The sequence below is a fragment of the Rattus norvegicus genome, chromosome 13 (genome assembly GCF_036323735.1).
Source record: "Rattus norvegicus strain BN/NHsdMcwi chromosome 13, GRCr8, whole genome shotgun sequence".
In the NCBI taxonomy this organism is placed as follows: Eukaryota; Metazoa; Chordata; class Mammalia; order Rodentia; family Muridae; genus Rattus; species Rattus norvegicus.
In genome coordinates, this window is record NC_086031.1 from 107,263,631 (window position 1) to 107,283,568 (window position 19,938).

At 45.5% G+C, this 19,938-nt stretch overlaps 1 protein-coding gene across 2 annotated transcripts in view; it reads right to left on the reverse strand.

Moving 5' to 3' along the window:
- Positions 1-13,895: 13,895 nt before the first annotated feature.
- Hsd11b1 (hydroxysteroid 11-beta dehydrogenase 1) overlaps positions 13,896-19,938 on the reverse strand; it is a 49,937-nt gene continuing 43,894 nt past the window's right edge. For both annotated transcript variants that reach the window (XM_006250473.5, NM_017080.2), the window contains 2 exons: positions 15,885-16,028; positions 13,896-14,440 (listed from right to left, as the gene is read on the reverse strand). In XM_006250473.5, coding sequence (XP_006250535.1) covers positions 14,223-14,440; positions 15,885-16,028 — 362 coding nt within the window. In that variant the 3' untranslated portion in view covers positions 13,896-14,222. The remainder of the gene's footprint in view (positions 14,441-15,884; positions 16,029-19,938) is intronic.

Consider the following 19,938-nt stretch of genomic DNA (forward strand, 5'->3'; position numbering starts at 1 on the left):
AAATTGAATCAAATTGATTTGAATCAAATCTAGGTAGTGTGGCGTGGGAAGAAGAAGACAGGTAGAGACCTGCATTCCACCATGCTACTCAATGCAGGCAGGGAAAGACATCCACAGACCTGTCCTTCACCCCACATCTCTGTCAGTCCATAGACACACAGAGCCCTACCTACCGCCACACAGCACTGTATGCGGAAGAAGTCAGACAGACAGAGACCTGCAGACCACCATGCCACCCACACACCTGCCCTCCAGTGCAAGGGATAGGTGGGCAGAAGACACCTGCTTGCTACAGTGCCATGCAGTGGGGACAGAGGATGCCACTCAGGGGCCTACCAGCTGCATGACCAGCCTGCAGCAGAAGCCACCACAGTGTGAGTATCTGATGGTCAGATGGGAGAGAGTGAGAGGTGGAACTAGAGACTTGAGGGTGGCCAGGAGTAACCTGCTATGAGCGGCCAGCCCTGCTACCTGGGACCATGATGAGGTCCCAGCATGAGCTGCCTCTGAGAGCCTCCATCTGTGGTTACTCAGCCAGCGTAGCCGGTGTCAGGGGTCTGTGTTGTTACCACTAAAAAGAACATGTAAATCTTGATTGGGGCAGCCACTGGGAAATCATGTGGGTATCCAGGAACTGTGCATGACTGTCCTTGTTCCTCACTGGCGACTGTGCTTTGGAGAGTTGGATCCATTTCTCAGGCTATGCACCTTGCCTGGCCAGGAGAGCAGAGCTGACCCTGATGTTGGGGGCACAGGTGAGCCAGCCCCGAGGGCATGAACATGGGAAAGCTAGTCCCACCACTTTTCTGCCATGAAGTGTCATGGATGTGGGGTGATGACCTCCCATGCCTCTTCCGTCACCACCTGTGGCACTTGGAATAGCTGGCCCTGCTGGGGTCATGAGAGCAGGAGAACTGTCCTTACCTCTTACAGGCTACAGTACTTGGGAGAGCAGGCCTCACCTGAACAGCATAATAGAGCTAACCTTGATGATGAGGGAATGGGTGAGCTGGTCTTGAGGATGTGAGGGAGAGCTGGCCCCATCACTCCTCTACCTCCTTAACCCTCAGCAACCGATGCAGCCAGAAGAGCTGACTCCAGGGTCATAAGAGCAGGAGAGCTGGCCCTGCCCCTCACCAGTGGCATCACTTGGGAGAGCGGGCCCTGGACTTCGTCTGGGCAACACAGTGGAGCTAGCCCTGATGGCAAAAGCACAGGCAAGCCAACCCTGAGGGTGAGTGGGAGAGCTGTCCCAGTGCCTTGCTGGCTTTAGTACTTAGGTGAGTGGACCTTAACTGGGCAAAACAGTGGAGCTGGCCCTGAGGATACAAGGTCAGAAGAACAAGAAGGCAGGGTGACCTAGCAGGAACAGGGCTGGAGAGTTTGTCCTGGTGGTGCGTCTGAGGGAGAACCGGCCAGGCTGACCCAGATCCAGGGTTCCAAGTTGGGCCACTCCAAAATCATTATCATCTCCACAACACAGGGCAACAACAGGATAACGGGGAGGAGACCTGGCCAGGATCCACTATTGATGGTGTGATGGAAGCCAGTGATCTCTATCTGGACCAATATCTCATTGCAACAAACATTTACAAGTGAAGATGTGTGGGCAGAGGAATATACTGTGGGACACATGGTTACATGCTACAGCTTCTGTGATGAGATGTTTTCTATGATGATGGTGATGATGATGGTGTGTGTGTGTGTGTGTGTGTGAAGTGCATGATGTGAAAATCACAAAAGAATCAATAAAAAGATTCCTGTGGTGGAGGAATAACTTTGAACCAAACCAAACCAAACCAAACCAAGCCAAACCAAACCAAACAACAAAATTTTTTCTACAGCAATACCAGTTTTTATCAAAGATAACCAAAGAAAAATCAATATGTTTATAAAATAAATCTAGGGCTGGGGATTTAGCTCAGTGGTAGAGCGCTTACCTAGGAAGCGCAAGGCCCTGGGTTCGGTCCCCAGCTCCTAAAAAAAGAACCAAAAAAAAAAAAATAAAATAAAATAAATCTAGTCTTACCAGGAAACTGTATTTGAGGAGTACCAGGAAACTGTATTTGAGGAGTACTTATTGACTTTTTTTTTTTTTAATGAATCTGATTGTAGATGTTTCCAAGTGAAACTGAAACCAGATGACAAAAGACTTTGAATAGCCTGGAGGAAAATTCTTGATGAAGCTTCAGCAACTACAGGAAACAGTTGTTTTCATGACCTAAAGGTTTTTTCCTTTAAGATATTTATTTTATTTATATGAGGTGCTGTCTTCAGACACACTAGGAGAGGGCATCAGATCCCAATACAGATGGTTGGGAGCCACCATGTGGTTGCTGGGAATTGAACTCAGGACCTCTGGAAGAGCAGTCAGTGCTCTTAACCACTGAGCCATCTTTCCAGCCATGACCTAAAGTTTGTTTGTTTTTTTTTTTTTTTAAGGTAACAGGGATGATTACCACTGTTACCTCAGGGCTGTCAGACTTCCATAAATTTTATGTAAACTTTACCTTGTGATTTACCTAGATATTTATGCCAATAACCTAGGTCACGTCTCACTGTAAAGTAATAGTTGCCCACCAAAACTTTTATTTAAAGTAGATCAACACTTAAAATAAAACCTGTTCTGTCAGACATAGAGAACCAGACTCTGTAGTCTGGTCTTACATCACTGTAGGGATAGTCAACTTTTTGAAGAATATGTTATACTTTGCACTAATCATAGTTTATACATACATTGCTTTCCTGAGACTCATCATCCTCTGCCAACTTCTGTGACTTGCTCAGAAGGCATTTTTTTAAAAACAAAAGTCTCCAAAGTTAAAAGATCAGGTTGTGTGTATATGCAAGGCATGCCTGGGTGGTGCACAGGGATTTGGGGTGGGTGCTGCAGTGGGGTATACACATTACACATTTACTGAGACCCATGGAACATACAACAAAAGGGTGAGTCCAAGTGTGAACTTGGCCTCCGACGGATGTGCTGATGATGCATGAGACTCTTGATAAAAGGGAAGGCTTGGGGTTGGGGCGTATGGGAATGTGGGGTTCTGCTGTGAACCCCAGACTGAGCTAAAGGTAATGCTCATTTACAAAGGCACAGACTTTCTGATGTCCTCATGTCCTTACAGGTCTTACTCAACGGTTACACACTGTGCTCCTTCCTTCCTCTCCTAAATGCTGGAATTACAGGAAGGAGCACAACCACACCACACTCGAGGCAGTTTTAATACATGGGCTTTGGGGAACATCTTCAAAATGTAGCAGCTGTGCTGGGTTGGGTCTGAGATGGTGGCCTAGAGTAGTCAAGCCGAGGAGAACAGTGGCCCAGAAGCTCTAGGGAAAGGTTGGTGGTTAGGTGAGAATTCAGGGTCCTAAGGAGTAGCCATTTGTGAGAAGCAGGTGGGAAACTGTGAGTCACCCCCTCAGGCGCCCTTTCTACCCCATGCACAAGGTCTTTGATGTCTACTTTGTACTCAGAGGAGGGAGCCACAGTTTCCCTACGATGGGCTGAGACCCAGCATGGCCCCCGGGAATGTGCTGACAGCTGGTGTGTGTCGGACATGTTAGGATCCCGAGAGCTGCGTCCTGCTCTGGCTGTATCTCTCTGTGCCTGTGGTTATTATGAAATAAGTCTCAGCTTGTTATGAGTTCAGTATGAAATGCCCCAAAGGCTCGTGCTGACAGCCTGTCCTCAGCTGCTCATGCCTTTTTGGGAAGTGTTGGAATTTTGAGTAGGTGGAATTCCTCGTTGGAGGAAGCAGGTCATTCTGTGTACATGAGACAGGGTCATATGTAGCCCAATCCAAACTTGCTGTATATCCAAGGATGATCTTGAAAATTTGACCCTCTGGCCTCGATTACCCAATGTTGAGGTGATGTGTGCCTAAATTGAAGGGCACCTCTTGTTCCTGGCCTCTTTCATGTGTGGTTTCACAGTGGGTAAGCAACTTCACTCTAACATGCTTGTCTCATAATGCTCCATGTCACCACAGCCCCATATCAAGGGCCTGGTGCTGTGGATATGAACTTCTGAAGCTATGTATCAGAACAGCCTCTCCTACTCTCATTCCTTCAGCTTCTTGTCCTCCAACTCCTCCAACTCCTCCAACTCTTCTCTTCCTCCTCCAGATCCTCCTCCTCTACTAGCTCCTCTTCTTTTATTTCTTCTCCTTCTCCTGCTTCTTCCTCCTCCCTTCTTCTTCCTCTTCCTCCTTCTTCTTCCTCCTCTCCCTCCTTCCTTCCTCCTCCTCCCTTTCTTCTCCTCCTTCTCCTCCTTCTCCTTCTCCTCCTCTCCCTCCTTCCTCCCTTTCTTCTCCTTCTCCTTCTCCTCCTTCTCCTTCTCCTCCCCCTCCCCCCCTCCTCCTCCTCCTCCTCTTCCTCTTCCTCTTCCTCTTCCTCTTCCTCTTCCTCTTCCTCTTCCTCTTCCTCTTCTTCTTCTTCTTCTTCTTCTTCTTCTTCTTCTTCTTCTTCTTCTTCTTCTTCTTCTCCTTCTCCTTCTCCTTCTCCTTTTCCTCCTCCTTCTTCTTCTCTTCTTCTTCCTCCTCCTTCTTGAGAGATGTTCTCTAGACCATTATATCTTCAAATTGGCTAAAGATGACACTGAATTTCTGATCATCCTGCCTCCATCACCGTGCACCACCACGTCCTGTGTATGTGGTGCTGAGGATCAAAACCATGGCCTCCTGCATGTCAAACAAGCTTCTACCATCTGAACTATATAACCCAACACCCGGAAGTCCTCTTCAGTGTCTTCATTCGGTTCCTGATCTGCTTCCCAGCCCTTTAGCTATCAGCCTCATCTCTCAGTGCGGGTGTGAGAGCTCCCAGTACCAGCCCACAAAGGCTCTTGTCACAGGACAGGTGCTCCCTGAAAGGACCTGCCCTTCTTAGTTTGTGTCACCATAGGGACCTGTATGTGAGGATGCCAGCTTGCACTTCCTATGTCACACATGAAAGCTGGATGTTTGTCACTTAGCTCTCACCTACATTGGTGTAAAAGCTCAGCTTCTATCTGTGGGCTCCAGGAGTAATTTGTTTCCCACTGAAAATGTCAGCGAGCAACGCGGCATCTTATTGTTATTTCAGAGAAAAGGAAGGGTGAGCCTCACATTGGCTGCTTGGCAGAGTTGCAGGAGGATGGTCTCGTGGGACACAGTGCTCCCTGCTTACCCACCTCTCAGAGTCAAGCCTCCCTTTAGCCTTTTCCCTCCTTTATCATACACAGTGCTGATTATACCTGAATTTCTGATCCTCCTGCCTCCACCACCATGCACCACCGGCTATATCTTTTAACAAAAAAGTTTCTCTGCACAAAGGAAGTGTGTTAACTATTAAGAAAATAATAGTTTCACTAAAGGTGTCATTTGCTTCAAATAAGAGACCTTTGCGCTCTTTGTGGAATCTGAAGAGGAGCTAAGAGGTGAGCAGGTCCTCAGAGCCCTTTCTACAATGCTGGCCCTGGAGTGAGCCTGCTTCCTTCTCGTTGGCTCTCATCTCCCAGGATCAGCTGAACAGCTGCAAGGATTGCTGGGTTTTGGTCTTTAAGGCCAGGTTTGGTCTTGAGGCTCTGTGATGATTGGATAAGATCACAGTGCAGTAGATTGGGACGATCACAGTGTAGTAGATTGGGATGATCACAGTGCAGTAGATTGGGACTGGTGAGCACAGGGCAGTCAAGGTTTTGGGTTATTAATTAGCTTTATTCTTTGACAATTTCATGCATATATATAATGCATTTTGATTACGCCCTAACCCCCTCTTATCCCTCTTCCAGCTCTCTGCCAGTCCCTCCCCTCCTAACAGGCCTCCCTCCCGTTTTCATGTCCTTTTATGATTTTTGTGAGCCACTGAGTTTAATCAAGGTTGCCCACATGGGCATGGCATGGGTATGGAGCTCTGGATTTGAACATGGTGTACTCAGAAGTAAGCTTCATCACTGAAGACAACAACCTGTCCTCCCTTCAGAAACCATCAGCAGCCAACAGTTCCCCTATGACCCATTCAGTACAGTGCCTGATGTTGATGGGCCCAGTCCTGGGCAGGTCCCATGCAGACAGCTGCCACCAAGAGTCAGTGAGGGTAGTAGCCATGTCATGCCCAGAAAATGGTGTTTCACAGTCCCCTTTCCTGTCCTCTGGCTTTTACACTCTGTCTGCTCCATTTGCATCGTGTTCCCTGAGCTTTGGAGGAGGTAGAGGAATCCCATTCGAGGCTGAACATTTATCAGTCACTTATTTCTATCACTGACTAGTCTTTGCCTTACACATTGCCTGCTCCAGAGAAGCTCTCACTAAGGCCGAGACCAGCACTAATCTATGGCTATAAATACTTAGAAGGAGGGTTGACAACATGTTTATTTAGGAAAACCACAGTAGCAGATTCCTTGCTAGGGCCTATGACCTCCTCAGCCATGGGCTTTGGACCAGCATGAATTCCCTCCTGTGGACCGGCCTTCCAATCCAATCAGAAAATGGTTGGTTACCTCCACAACAGCTCTGCCACAACTGTAGCAGTGGGCACACCTTGCCTGGCAGGTCAGTGTGGTAACTCACAGGGTCCATAGCTGGACGGGCTCATTAATGGTTTCCCCTCCACTGCTCTGTACACAACACCTTCTGGCACTACGGAAACTAGCCAGCCGGGAGGAAGTTTCTAGACCAGTTGTGGCTTGATTTTTCTATGCCCATTACACAAGAGTGTGGTCTCTTCAGGGATAGAATATAGTTCCCTTCTGATATAGTTCTGGTAGCTATCATAGGCAATGGGGATAGGCTATGTTGTTTGGGGTGGGGGGCTTTGGGGTTTCCCTGAATAATAACTCACAGGGAAGTCCTGTGCGGAAGGTTCCAGATCTTCAGAAGTGACAGTCATTTGGTGCTTCCTACTGAGAAGTCGAGCATTTGGAAATAGGATTGCAACACTGATCTTCCCAGACCAGGGTATTCTGCTATGAGGAAAAGCATGCTGATAAAGATGGTGGAGTTTTATGGCAAGCTCTGGGGTGTGGATGATTCCATTCTCAGACCTACTTTTTGAGCCCTTCCTTCTACATTCTGGGGAAAAGCCTCATTAAGAAAGGGATTTCTTCTGTCAGGTGTGGGGCAGCACATCTGTTAGGGCTCAAAAGACAAAGGTAAAAGGATGGTGGGTTAGAGGTGACATATATAACAAGACTCTGCTCCAAATAAACCACAAAACAGACAACAAAATAAAGCAAGGGGTTGAAGAGACGGGCAGAGTTTCTCAGTGGTTAAGGTAGTTGTTACTATCTATCTAGCATCTACCTAGCATCTACCTAGCATCTACCTAGCATCTATCTAGCATCTATCTAGCATCTATCTATCTAGCATCTATCTATCTAGCATCTATCTATCTAGCATCTATCTATCTAGCATCTATCTATCTAGCATCTATCTATCTAGCATCTATCTATCTAGCATCATCTACCTAGCATCATCTACTAGCATCATCTATCTATCTATCAATCTACTGTAGCTGTCTTCAGACACACTAGAAGAAGGCATGGGATCCCATTACAGATGGTTGTGAGCTACCATGTGGTTGCTGGGAATTGAACTCAGGACCTCTGGAAGAGCAGTCAGTGCTCTTAAGCTCTGAGCCATCTCTCCAGCCCCACGTTTTACTCTTGAAGAGGATCTGCATTTAGATTCCCAGCACCTGCAGCAGCTTATAACCATCTGTAACTCCAATTCCAGGGGATCTGATGCCCTCTTCTGACCTCTGCCAGCACCATGCATGCATGTGGTACACATACATACATACATACATACACACATACATACAAGTGTTGGGGTTTTGTCTTTTATAGTCTATTGTAATCCTAAATGCAGCCCCTGAGACCTGGAGTCTGTGCATAGCCTCTGGGACTCTGCCCCCAAGTTAATTCTGATTGTTGACTGAAGATGCCAACAGCCAATAGCTAGGCAGAAGAGACATAGGTGGGATTGAGTTTTCACGTGCTTAGAGAGAGGAACCATGGGGAAAGGAGAGAGAAGAAGGAGCTGTCATGGAAGAAGAATATGCAGGAGGGAGGGAGGGAGGGAGGGAGGGAGGGAGGGAGAGAGAGAGAGAGAGAGAGAGAGAGAGAGAGAGAGAGAGAGAGAGAGAGAGAGAGAGAGAGCGCTGTCATGGGGTAGGAATACAGAGAACGTGGCCCCTGTGGACTGGCCAATTGGAACTAAGAGCAGCCCAGATGAAACAAAGTAAGTGGTAAGTAATAAGTTGATGTTATGGATAGCGAAATGGATTCTAACAGCATGGACAGTGGTCAGCTGCCCAGCTTAGTGCTGCTGTCTTAGGGTTTGACTGCTGTGAACAGACACCATGACCAAGGCAACTCTTGTAAGGACAACATTTAATTGGGGCTGACTTACAGGTTCAGAGGTTCAGTCCATTATCATCAAGGCAGGAACATAGCAGCATCCAGGCAGGCATGGTGCAGGAGCTGAGGATTCTACATCTTCATCGGAAGGCTTCTAGCTAGGATAAGGGTATTAAAGCCCACACCTACAGTGACACACCTACTCCAATAAGACCACACCTATTCCCACAAGGCCACAACTTTAAACAGTGACATTGCCTGGGCCAAGCATATACAAACCATCACAGCTGCCTAAAGCATATTTAAAAATATAAAGGCAGTGTGTCTTTCATCCAGGAACATAAATGGTTAAAAGTGGGGAAGAAACCCTGGGCCAGGATTTTTAATATTTTACTACTACATACATGTAGGCAAAATACTCATATACATAAAGTAAATAATAAAACGTTTTGGGGAACTGAAGAGGACTTATGGGTTTTGCAGAAGATCTGGGTTCGATTCCCAGCACACACAGAATGGCTCAGAAACATGGTTTCCAGCACGCACACACAATGGCTCACAACCATTTGTTACTTTGGCTTCAGGGAATCCAATACCTTTTTCTGGCCTCCCAGTGCACTACGTGTACATGGTACATGGCAGGCAAAATACCCACGCACATAAATAAGTATACCTAGAAAGTGCTTTTAAAAGGAAAGAGTTTCATCTATCTCCAAGCAGATTTCCTCTCAGCTAAGTCCTGTTTCCATCATTCAGAAAAGGAATCTTTTCTCCTCGCTGAGAAGGGGAATCCTCATCTCTCCATGAGTATTGATGCAACAGTGTCAATTCTGCTATTGGGGTAAGCAACCCCTTTCTGATGGGAGTTGGAGCTCACACTACAGGTGTGGATTCCTGATGTCTGGTTCTGTAAACTTGTCAAAAGCCTGTGGCTGAGGAGGTCACGGGTCCTAGTCGGGAACTGACAGCTGCTGTTCTACCAAGTGGGTATGATGCACCTATTGAATTGCCTTCTAAATAACCATGTTTCTCCTCACGGATCTGTGCTTTTGCCACTTGGTTACTGCAGAGACTCGTAACTGGTCAAAATGCTGACACCAGAGTCAGTGTCACTGCTCTGGCGCCCAGAGAATATCACTGAAGAGAGGGGAGAAAGAGACAGAGTATAGCCTGGAATGTTGTAAAATGTTGTCTTTCAGTGGTGACATGGCCATGGTACTCTCGAATTCTTAGCAGCTGCCATTTCCTACCAGACATATGCCTGAGACTGGGCCTGACAGCATCCAGCCATGGAGGGAAGAAGGGTTTATGAGGCTCTGCCATTCCTAAAGGCTGATAAAAGAGGGAGAAACATTTTTTAAAGTGGGACAGTTGAAGTGGGATAACCAGTAAGATTCACATGCTCCTATAAATAACCTCTTCCTCACAGTTCTGTAGGCAGCTCTGATGAAACTCACTGGTTCATAACAGAGAGAGAGAGAGAGAGAGAGAGAGAGAGAGAGAGAGAGAGAGAGAGAGAGAGAGAGAGAAGTATATTAAATCATAAAGGGGCAGTTAGAAAGAAGGAGACCAGGAGGTGAATATGATTAAAATATATTACACACACATGAGACCATAGTGTGCTGTTGTGGGCGGTTTGTGCTTGTGGATTGGTACATGATCTAGTCAGGGTCCAGACTTCACATTGGTCCACTTCTTCATACACAGGTGCAGTTGGAGCCTTCCTGCTGACTTGCACAGACAGGGCCTCCCTCTAAGAGCCATATGCAACCTCTCATCTCCCTGTCATTGGGTCTGGCAGGCTTTTTGGTCCCCCCTTCCACCTCTTTATCCCCCTCCTCCTCTTCCTCTTCTTTTAAATTTGGCACAAGTTCTTACTGTGTAGCTCAAGATGATTTCCAACTTGCCATCCTCACATTTCTGCATCCTGGGAGTTCAGATGGCAGCCACACCTGACTTTTTTTTTATCTTTATTAACTTGGGTATTTCTTATTTACATTTCGATTATTATTCCCCTTCCTGGTTTCCAGGCCAACATCCCCTAAACCCTCCTACTCCCCTTCTATATGGGCTTTCCCTCCCCATCCTCCCCCCATTACCACCCTACCCCCAAAAATCACGTTCACTGGGGGTTCAGTCTTGGCAGGACCAAGGGCTTCCCCTTCCACTGGTGCTCTTTCTAGGCTATTCATTACTACCTATGCGGTTAGAGTCCAGGGTCAGTCCATGTATAGTCTTTGGGTAGTGGCTTAGTCCCTGGAAGCTCTGGTTGGATGGCATTGTTGTTCATATGGGGTCTCGAGCTCCTTCAAGCTCTTCCAGACCTTTCTCTGATTCCTTCAATGGGGGTCCCATTCTCAGTTCGGTGGTTTGCCACTGGCATTTGCATATGTATTTGCTGTATTCTGGCTGTGTCTCTCAGGAGAGATCTACATCCGGTGCCTGTCGGCCTGCACTTCTTTGCTTCATCCATCTTATCTAGTTTGGTGGCTGTATATGTATGGGCCACATGTGGGACAGGCTCTGAATGGGTGTTCCTTCTGCCTCTGTTCTAAACTTTGCCTCCCTATCCCCTCCCAAGGGTATTCTTGTTCCCCTTTTAAAGAAGGAGTGAAGCATTCGCATTTTAGTCATCCTTGAGTGTTCTGTGTTCTGTGCATCTAGGGTAATTCAAGCATTTGGGTTAATATCCACTTATCAATGAGTGCATACCATGTGTGTTTTTCTGTGATTGAGTTACCTCACTCAGAATGATATTTTCCAGTTCCATCTATTTGCCTATGAATTTCATAAAGCCATTGTTTTTGATGGCTGAGTAATATTCCATTGTGTAGATGTACCAGATTTTCTGTATCCATTCCTCTGTTGAAGGGCATCTGGGTTCTTTCCAGTTTCTGGCTATTATAAATAAGGCTGCTATGAACATAGTGGAGCATGTGTCTTTGTTTTATGTTGGGGTATCTTTTGGGTATATGCCCAAGAGAGGTATAGCTGGGTCCTCAGGTAGTTCAATGTCCAATTTTCTGAGGAACCTCCAGACTGATTTCCAGAATGGTTGTACCAGTCTGCAGTCCCACCAGCAATGGAGGAGTGTTCCTCTTTCTCCACATCCTCACCAGCATTTGCTGTTACCTGAGTTTTTGATCGTAGCCATTCTCACTGGTGTGAGGTGAAATCTCAGGGTTGTTTTGATTTGCATTTCCCTTATGACTAAAGATGTTGAACATTTCTTTAGGTGTTTCTCAGCCATACGGCATTCTTCAGCTGTGAATTCTTTGTTTAGCTCTGAACCCCATTTTTTTTCTTTTTTTTTTTCGGAGCTGGGGACCGAACCCAGGGCCTTGCACTTGCTAGGCAAGCACTCTACCACTGAGCTAAATCCCCAACCCCTTTCAACCACATTTTTTAGTAGGGTTGTTTGTCTCCCTGCAGTCTAACTTCTTGAGTTCTTTGTATATTTTGGATATAAGCCCTCTATCAGTGGTCGGATTGGTAAAGATCTTTTCCCAATTGGTTGGTTGCTGGTTTGTCCTAGCAACAGTGTCCTTTGCCTTACAGAATCTTTGCAGTTTTATGAGATCCCATTTGTCGATTCTTGATCTTAGAGCATAAGCCATTGGTGTTTTGTTCAGGAAAATTTCTCCAGTGCCCATGTGTTCGAGATGCTTCCCCACTTTTTCTTCTATTAGTTTGAGTGTGTCTGGTTTGATGTGGAGGTCCTTGATCCACTTGGACTTAAGCTTTGTACAGGGTGATAAGCATGGATCGATCTGCTTTCTTCTACATGCGGACCTCCAGTTGAACCAGCACCATTTGCTGAAAATGCTATCTTTTTTCCATTGGATGATTTTGGCTCCTTTGTCAAAAATCAAGGGACCATAGGTGTGTGGGTTCATTTCTGGGTCTTCAATTCTATTCCACTGGTCTATCTGTCTGTCTCTGTACCAATACCATGCAGTTTTAATCACTATTGCTCTGTAATACTGCTTGAGTTCAGGGATAGTGATTCCCCCTGAAGTCCTTTTATTGTTGAAGATAGTTTTGGCTATCCTGGGTTTTTTGTTATTCTAGATGAATTTGCAGATTGTTTTGTCTAACTCTCTGAAGAATTGGATTGGTATTTTGATGGGGATTGCATTGAGTCTGTAGGTCACTTTTGGTAAAATGGTTATTTTTACTTTTGACATGCTCTGAAATATTATTCTGCTTAGGCATTGGGATTTTGAGGTGGGAGAATGGAATTCCCTTCAAGCTTCCAGATTCCAGCATCCTTTACCAGGGAAGTCCCATGTTTGGGAAAGCTGAATTTTTGCTGAGTGCATAAGCCTTCTCACTTCCCTAGCACTTTAAATCATTCACCACTCCGCTTAGTGTGCAGCGAGGCTGACCAGAATGTCTCTTCCACAAATGGGAAGCACTGTCCATGGGTGACAGGAAGAGGAGGAAGGGAAGTCGTGTGTTTGTTCCCCCAGCTCTCTCTGAGGACCTGAGTAGGCGACTGCTTCCTCCAGGGACTATCATAGATCCGGTCATGTGGTATATTCCTGTCCTTCTGTCCCTGAGGCACACTTCTGTCCTCTTGTTTCTACAGGCCTCTGTGTGGAAGGAGCTGGAGTTGACTGCAGACACTGCACAGTTGTTGGACTTCCACACTTCTGGCTTATGCTTTTGTAAGCTACACTCCCTTAAAACTGTTAAATCTTAAAACACACACACACACACACACACACACACACACACATATCATAGTTCCTGGTTGCCCTGAAACTTGCTCTGTAGACCAGGCTATCCTTGAATTCAGAGCTCTATCTGCTTCTGCCTTCCAAGTGCTGGGATTAGAGGAGTGTGCCAACACTACCTGGTCTGAGAACAACTTCTGAGTTTCCCTCTTTCTCTTATGATTTTGGAGTATTAGGATAAGGTTGTGATGCTTGTAATGTAAAAGTGGTAAGCACTTTTACCCAATGAGCCAACCCCATGGCCCAGTGGCCCTTTTTGTTAAATGCCACAGATATTATCCATCAAGAGATGTCATCTCTTACCTGTTATGGCCTGACCACTCAGGACTTTGTGGAATGGTATATGGCTGGGGTTTGTTTCCCACTGCACTGTAGTCACATGATGCTCAGGAATTATTTGGTGAATTTTTGTGAAATGAGTTACAAGATCTGAGCTATAGTTCCTCCTCTTCATACTTCAGACGCTCACTCGAGCATACCCATGCTATGCACAGGTGCCCAGTGAACTCCCGGAGCTGTTAGGTTATGCAGCATAGAGCAGGCTAAGTCTGCGATTTGTATTCCCATGAGTTCCAGCTTCCTGAGTTGCCTCAGTGGTTCATGCCCAAACAAGCAATGTGTGGATATGTGAGGAACAACTGAGGTACAGAGACAGTAAAGGCAGGGAGCTTGCCAAAAGAAGGATGATGCCATTTCTCTAACTCATTAAAAGTCCAGTCCACAACACAGGAAATGAATGTGGGGAATTTTCATTTGTTTAGATTATGGTTTTAAAGGAAGCATGTTGAATAAACTCAATTCATAGTTACTAGTTTTGAATTTATAGAGTTGATATTACCTTTATTTTATTTAATGTTACATTAGGCATCATTGTTTCATTCTGTATGAGGTAAAATTGATACAACTGTGTGCTTAAATCCATAGTTACAATCAAGTTCACAACTGCAGGCTACAAAGTGGTTTGTGACATTTATTACAATTACATTTTTACTGTGCAAGTGTTGCAAGAATTTCTCATGGTGAGGTGTACCCCAAAATTTGTGTATCTCTGGAAAGGGGCTCATAGAAATTTGTGGGTAGGGCTCACAGAAATATCAGGCAGGACTGTTCCAAGACCCTTCACCAGGCCTCAGGAGTTCCTAGTTGCTTACAAATAGGTCCCTGTTATATGACCGTAATGAAAGAAATTCCATGATCCTCCTTCCTGGATTCCCAAGCAGAAGTGGAGTCCAAGATGATTTGTCATAGTATACCTCATCTTTGCGCAGAACTGTGCCTTTGATGATCTCCAGGGCGCATTCCTCCTTGGGAGCAGCTTGACTCAAGATTATCCCAGAGGTTTCTTTCAAAGCTGTTTCTGCAGGCCACAGGAAAGAGTGAGTTAATCCAGAGTTAGTAGAAACTCACAGACCTTCACATGTTGGGCACTGTGTGCTCATGTCTTGAGTCCCACAGTCCCTCTGAAGACCCTTGGACAACTGGATACGTCCAGTGTTGACAAAAGAATCCTGGCTGGCAGAGGTCTGCCTCCCTGGATGGGGATCTGTGGGGCAGTGGAGGTTACAGCCTAGGGGTCCAAATGTTTTCTGAGTGTTTTGGTTGGGGTGACACATTAACATAGGGGTGCAGAATGAGGACTAAATAGCTGATGTGAAGTGTGAGTGGCAAACAAGAACATGTTTTGACAATGACCCACTGCTTTAAGGAAGGCAAAAGAGAACCAGGCTTTGGGTCCCTCTCAGCCCTGACCACTGTCATAGAGAAGGTGTTGCCGGGAATTATGCTGTCTCTTCCTGTGGGTCACATCCTTCAGATGCAACCCCACTTCATCTCCATGTCACTTGACTTCCAGTTTGTTCTATAATCTCTTTGAACTCAATATATAGTTGAGAATGACTCTGAACTTCTGATCCTTCTGTATCTACTTCCCGAGTGCTGGGATTACAGGTGTGATCTGTCTTACATAGTTTATGTGGTGCTAGGAATTGAACCCCGGGCCACCTGAGTACTAGATGAGCAGTCTACCTGCTGGGGCTGGGCCCCAGATCCTCAGCTACTCCTTGAACAAAAGTTTTTCACAGTCCTAGATGCATGTTTTAGATAAATATGTAAATGTTGTACTCACTGTCCCCTCTCACCCTTCACCTTTCACCCCTCACCTTTCACCCCTCACCTTTCATGAATCATTTCATATATAACCTTGTGTAATGCCAGAAATGGGCACCATAGATGCAGCACAATGTCACTGGATGTTTTTGTTTGTTGCTTGTTTGTTTTGTTTACCAGCATCCCCTGGATAGTGTCCAAGAGTACACTCAGTACTAATTTCTTATTTATTTAATTAGTCTATGAAGGCTCTTTTCTTGCTTCTCATGGCCTTGATTCTTTGAAGAGTACCAATCACTGTTTCTAAGGAATGCAATTCAGTTAGATGTACACCCTTCCCAGTGAACTCATGAAATCAACTTCTTGTCACTGTTGAGTGCAGTAAGAAAAGGACGCAGGTATTGGGTATCATTTATAGAACAGCAGTGGTCAGGGGGAGTTCATGTGGGCATAAGGAGCTCAGAGTTCAATATACCCTGAGAATGGGAAGAACAGAAAGGAGGATCAAGGTTGGCTAGACTCCACCAGTGATGGAGGTGCCTCATTGAGTGACTGGGACTGATGATTCCAGTTTTGGTCTCTAATGCCTTTCCACTGAGAAGGAAGGTACCCTCAGGGAGACATGACCCTCCTTTTTCACGTGGTAAGGCTGACAGACCAACTTAGGGCCACTTATTCTAGGGTCTTTTCCTTACCTGTGTCTATGAAGCCGAGGACACAGAGAGTGATGGACACGTTGACCTTGGTCATCAAGTGTTCTTTTCTAATGGTGGAAAAGAACCCATCCAGAGCAAACTTGCTTGCAGAGTAGGAAGCAATCAGAGGTTGGGTCATTTTCCCTAAATGATAGATTAAAGAAGTCTGTTAGTAAGGATCTACTTTGGCCTTAGACAGAGCGGAGCAATCCTGAGGCGCCTCTTTACCCACTGAGACTCCAGTTTCTCACGATTCTCCAAGTTATCCTATGGAATTACATCTCTGAATGGATAGAAATTGAGTATTTGGAAGTGTGGTAGTTTGAATGTGAACTCACCATTTACATACTTTGTCCCAGTTGCTAAAATGCTTGGAAGGATTCGGAAGTGTGGCCTTATTGGAGTCACATGGGGTGGGTTTTCAAAATCCCAGGCCAGTCCCATTCTTCCCACCCCCTAATTCCTATTCCCTGCCTGCTTGTTTGAGGATCAGGGTGTAAAGCTCCCAGCTAATTCTTTGGTACCATGCTTGCTCGCTCCCACACAGATGATAGTGGGCTGACATCTGAAGCTATAAGCAAGCTCCCAGTTAAGTGCTTCCTTTAAGAAGAATTTTGCTGGCCATGGTGTCTCTTGTTTTTGTTTTTGTTTTTTTTTTTCCCTTTTCTTTTTTTCGGAGCTGGGGATCGAACCCAGGGCCTTGCGCTTGCTAGGCAAGCGCTCTACCACTGAGCTAAATCCCCAACCCCAATGGTGTCTCTTAACAGCAATAGAAAGGTAACTTTCAACACCTGACAGTTGTGCTCACACCTTACCATAGACAGACCGTGTGAGAGAAGAAGCCTAGCACTGCTACAGCTCCATTGTTTTTATGCAGGACCATTACAGGAACGGACAGTTTGGACCAATGGGACAAGGGAAATTGTTGGTGTGTCTCAGAGAGTTCTCCCTTCTGGGGTTCCTGGAGGGTGACAATCCTCTTTCTTTCCCTATGGGTACTTTGTGCATTTATATGGGGCTAGAATTGCTACAGCTAGCTCCTTGTTCTGGGGTGGAAACACAGAGAGGCAAGCGGGGCCAAGAGGACCATGGGGGTACAACCTGAAATGGGTCAGCTGCAAAGCCTGCCTTACACCAGAGCTTCAATTTTGTCAATAATTTTCCTAAATATTTAAGAAAAAAACCATAGATCCAGAGTATTCACAGGAATAGTATACACTTAAAATATGGGCCTTACTAACCTTGCTGATCCCGGCCCACAGCTCCCAAACACCGTGGGAGAGAGAGCTCACCACCCAGACAAGTGGGCACTCCTGAGACTGCAGAGCGGGAGAGACCACAAATACTGCCCACCCCTGCCCACATCCCTGGCCCAAGAGGAAATTTTATAGGGCCTCTGGGAACTGGAAGATAGGGGCATTCAAGCAGCAGGCCCCCTGCTGTCCAGACACCACCTGGACCTGAAGGGACCCAGGCAAAAGCTCCCTGCACCCAAATCCCATGGGAGGGAGAGATAAAGTTTCAGAGGGGCAGACACGCCTGGGAAGCCAGAGGAGACTACACTCTGCCCACATTTCTTTTCTTTTTTTTTTTTTAAAGTCTCCCCAGAGTTTTTATTCAGCAAGGGAAAGTCTCATTCTTTTTTTTTTTTTTTTCCTTTTTGTTTTTTTTCGGAGCTGGGGACTGAACCCAGGGCCTTGTACTTGCTAGGCAAGCGCTCTACCACTGAGCCAAATCCCCAACCCCGGAAAGTCTCATTCTTTTTTTTTTTTTTTTTCCGGAGCTGGGGACTGAACCCAGGGCCAGGGCCTTGCGCTTCCTAGGTAAGCGCTCTACCACTGAGCTAAATCCCCAGCCCTCTGCCCACATTTCTGACTCCAGAGGAAAACACCTAATGCCATCTGGGACTCCGGTGCACAGGGGTGGGGGGCCCGGGAAAAGGCGGCGCAGGCCCTCCTGGTTGCTGCCCTCATGGAGAGCTCAAAAGCAGCCCGCCAGGAGCAACTTCAGCTGTGGGACCAGAGGTAAGACCAACTTTTCTGCTCCAAGTGACCTGCCTGTTGGACTCAGGACACACCCACAGGAACAGCTGAAGACCAGTAGACAGGAATGACTACACGCCTGAAAGCAGAACACTCTGTCCCCATAACTGGCTGAAAGAGAACAGGAAAACAGGTCTACAGCACTCCTGACACACAGGCTTATAGGACAGTCTAGCCACTGTCAGAAATAGCAGAACAAGGTAACACCAGAATCAACCTGATGGTGAGAGGCAAGCGCAGGAAACCAAGCAACAGAAACCAAGACTACATGGCATCATCAGAGCCCAATTCTCCCACCAAAGCAAACACTGAATACCCAAACACACCAGAAAAGCAAGATCTAGATTTAAAATCACATTTGATGATGATGATGGAGGACTTTAAGAAAGACCTAAAGAACTCCCTTAGAGAAACGCAGGAAAACATAAATAAACAAGTAGAAGCCTACAGAGAGGAATCACAAAAATCCCTGAAAGAATTTCAGGACAACACAGTCAAACAGGTGAAGGAATTAAAAATGGAAATAGAAGCAATAAAGAAAGCACACAGGGAAACAACCCTGGATATAGAAAACCAAAGGAAGAGACAAGGAGCTGCAGATACAAGCATCACCAACAGAATACAAGAGATAGAGGAGAGAATCTCAGGAGCAGAAGACTCCATAGAAATCATCGACACAACTGTCAAAGATAATGTAAAACGGAAAAAGCTACTGGTCCAAAACATAGAGGAAATCCAGGACTCAATGAGAAGATCAAACCTAAGGGTAATAGGTATAGAAGAGAGTGAAGACTCCCAGCTCAAAGGACCAGTAAATATCTTCAACAAAATCATAGAAGAAAACTTCCCTAACGTAAAAAAAGAGATACCCATAGGCATACAAGAAGCCTACAGAACTCCAAATAGATTGGACCAGAAAAGAAACACCTCCCGTCACATAATAGTCAAAACACCAAATGCACAAACAAAGAAAGAATATTAAAAGCAGTAAGGGAAAAATGTCAAGTAACATATAAAGGCAGACCTATCAGAATCACATCAGGCTTCTCACCAGAGACTATGAAAGCCAGAAGATCCTGGACAGATGTCATACAGACCCTAAGAGCACACAAATGCCAGCCCAGGTTACTGTATCCAGCAAAACTCTCAATTAACATAGATGGAGAAACCAAGATATTCCATGACAAAACCAAATTTACACAATATCTTTCTTCAAATCCACTCCTACAAAGGATGATAAATGGTAAAGCTCAACATAAGGAGGCAAGCTGCACCCTAGAAAAAGCAAGAAACTAATCATCTTGGCAACAAAACAAAGAGAAGAAAAGTACACAAACATAATCTCACATCCAAATACAAATATAACAGGAAACAACAATAGTGATTGTTTCCTTAATATCTCTCAACGTCAATGGACTCAACTCCCCAATAAAAAGACGTAGATTAGTAAAACTGGTTACACAATGAGGACCCTGCATTCTGCTGCCTACAGGAAACACACCTCAGAGACAAAGACAGACACTACCTCAGAGTGAAAGATTGGAAAACAACTTTCCAAGCAAATGGTCTGAAGAAGCAGGCTGGAGTAGCCATTCTAATATTGAATAAAATAGATTTTCAACCAAAAGTCATCAAAAAAGATAAGGAAGGACACTTCATATTCATCAAAGGAAAAATCCACCAAGACAAACTCTCAATCCTAAATATCTATGCTCCAAATACAAGGGCACCTACATACGTAAAAGAAACCTTACTAAAGCTCAAAGCACACATTGTACCTCACCCAATAATAGTAGGAGATTTCAACACCCCACTCTCATCGATGGACAGATCATGGAAACAGAAATTAAACAGAGACATATACAGTCTAAGAGAAGTCATGAACCAAATGGACTTAACAGATATTTATAGAACATTCTATCCTAAAACAAAAGGATATACCTTCTTCTCACCATCTCATTGTACTTTCTCCAAAATTGACCATATACTTGGTTGTAAAACAGGCCTCAATA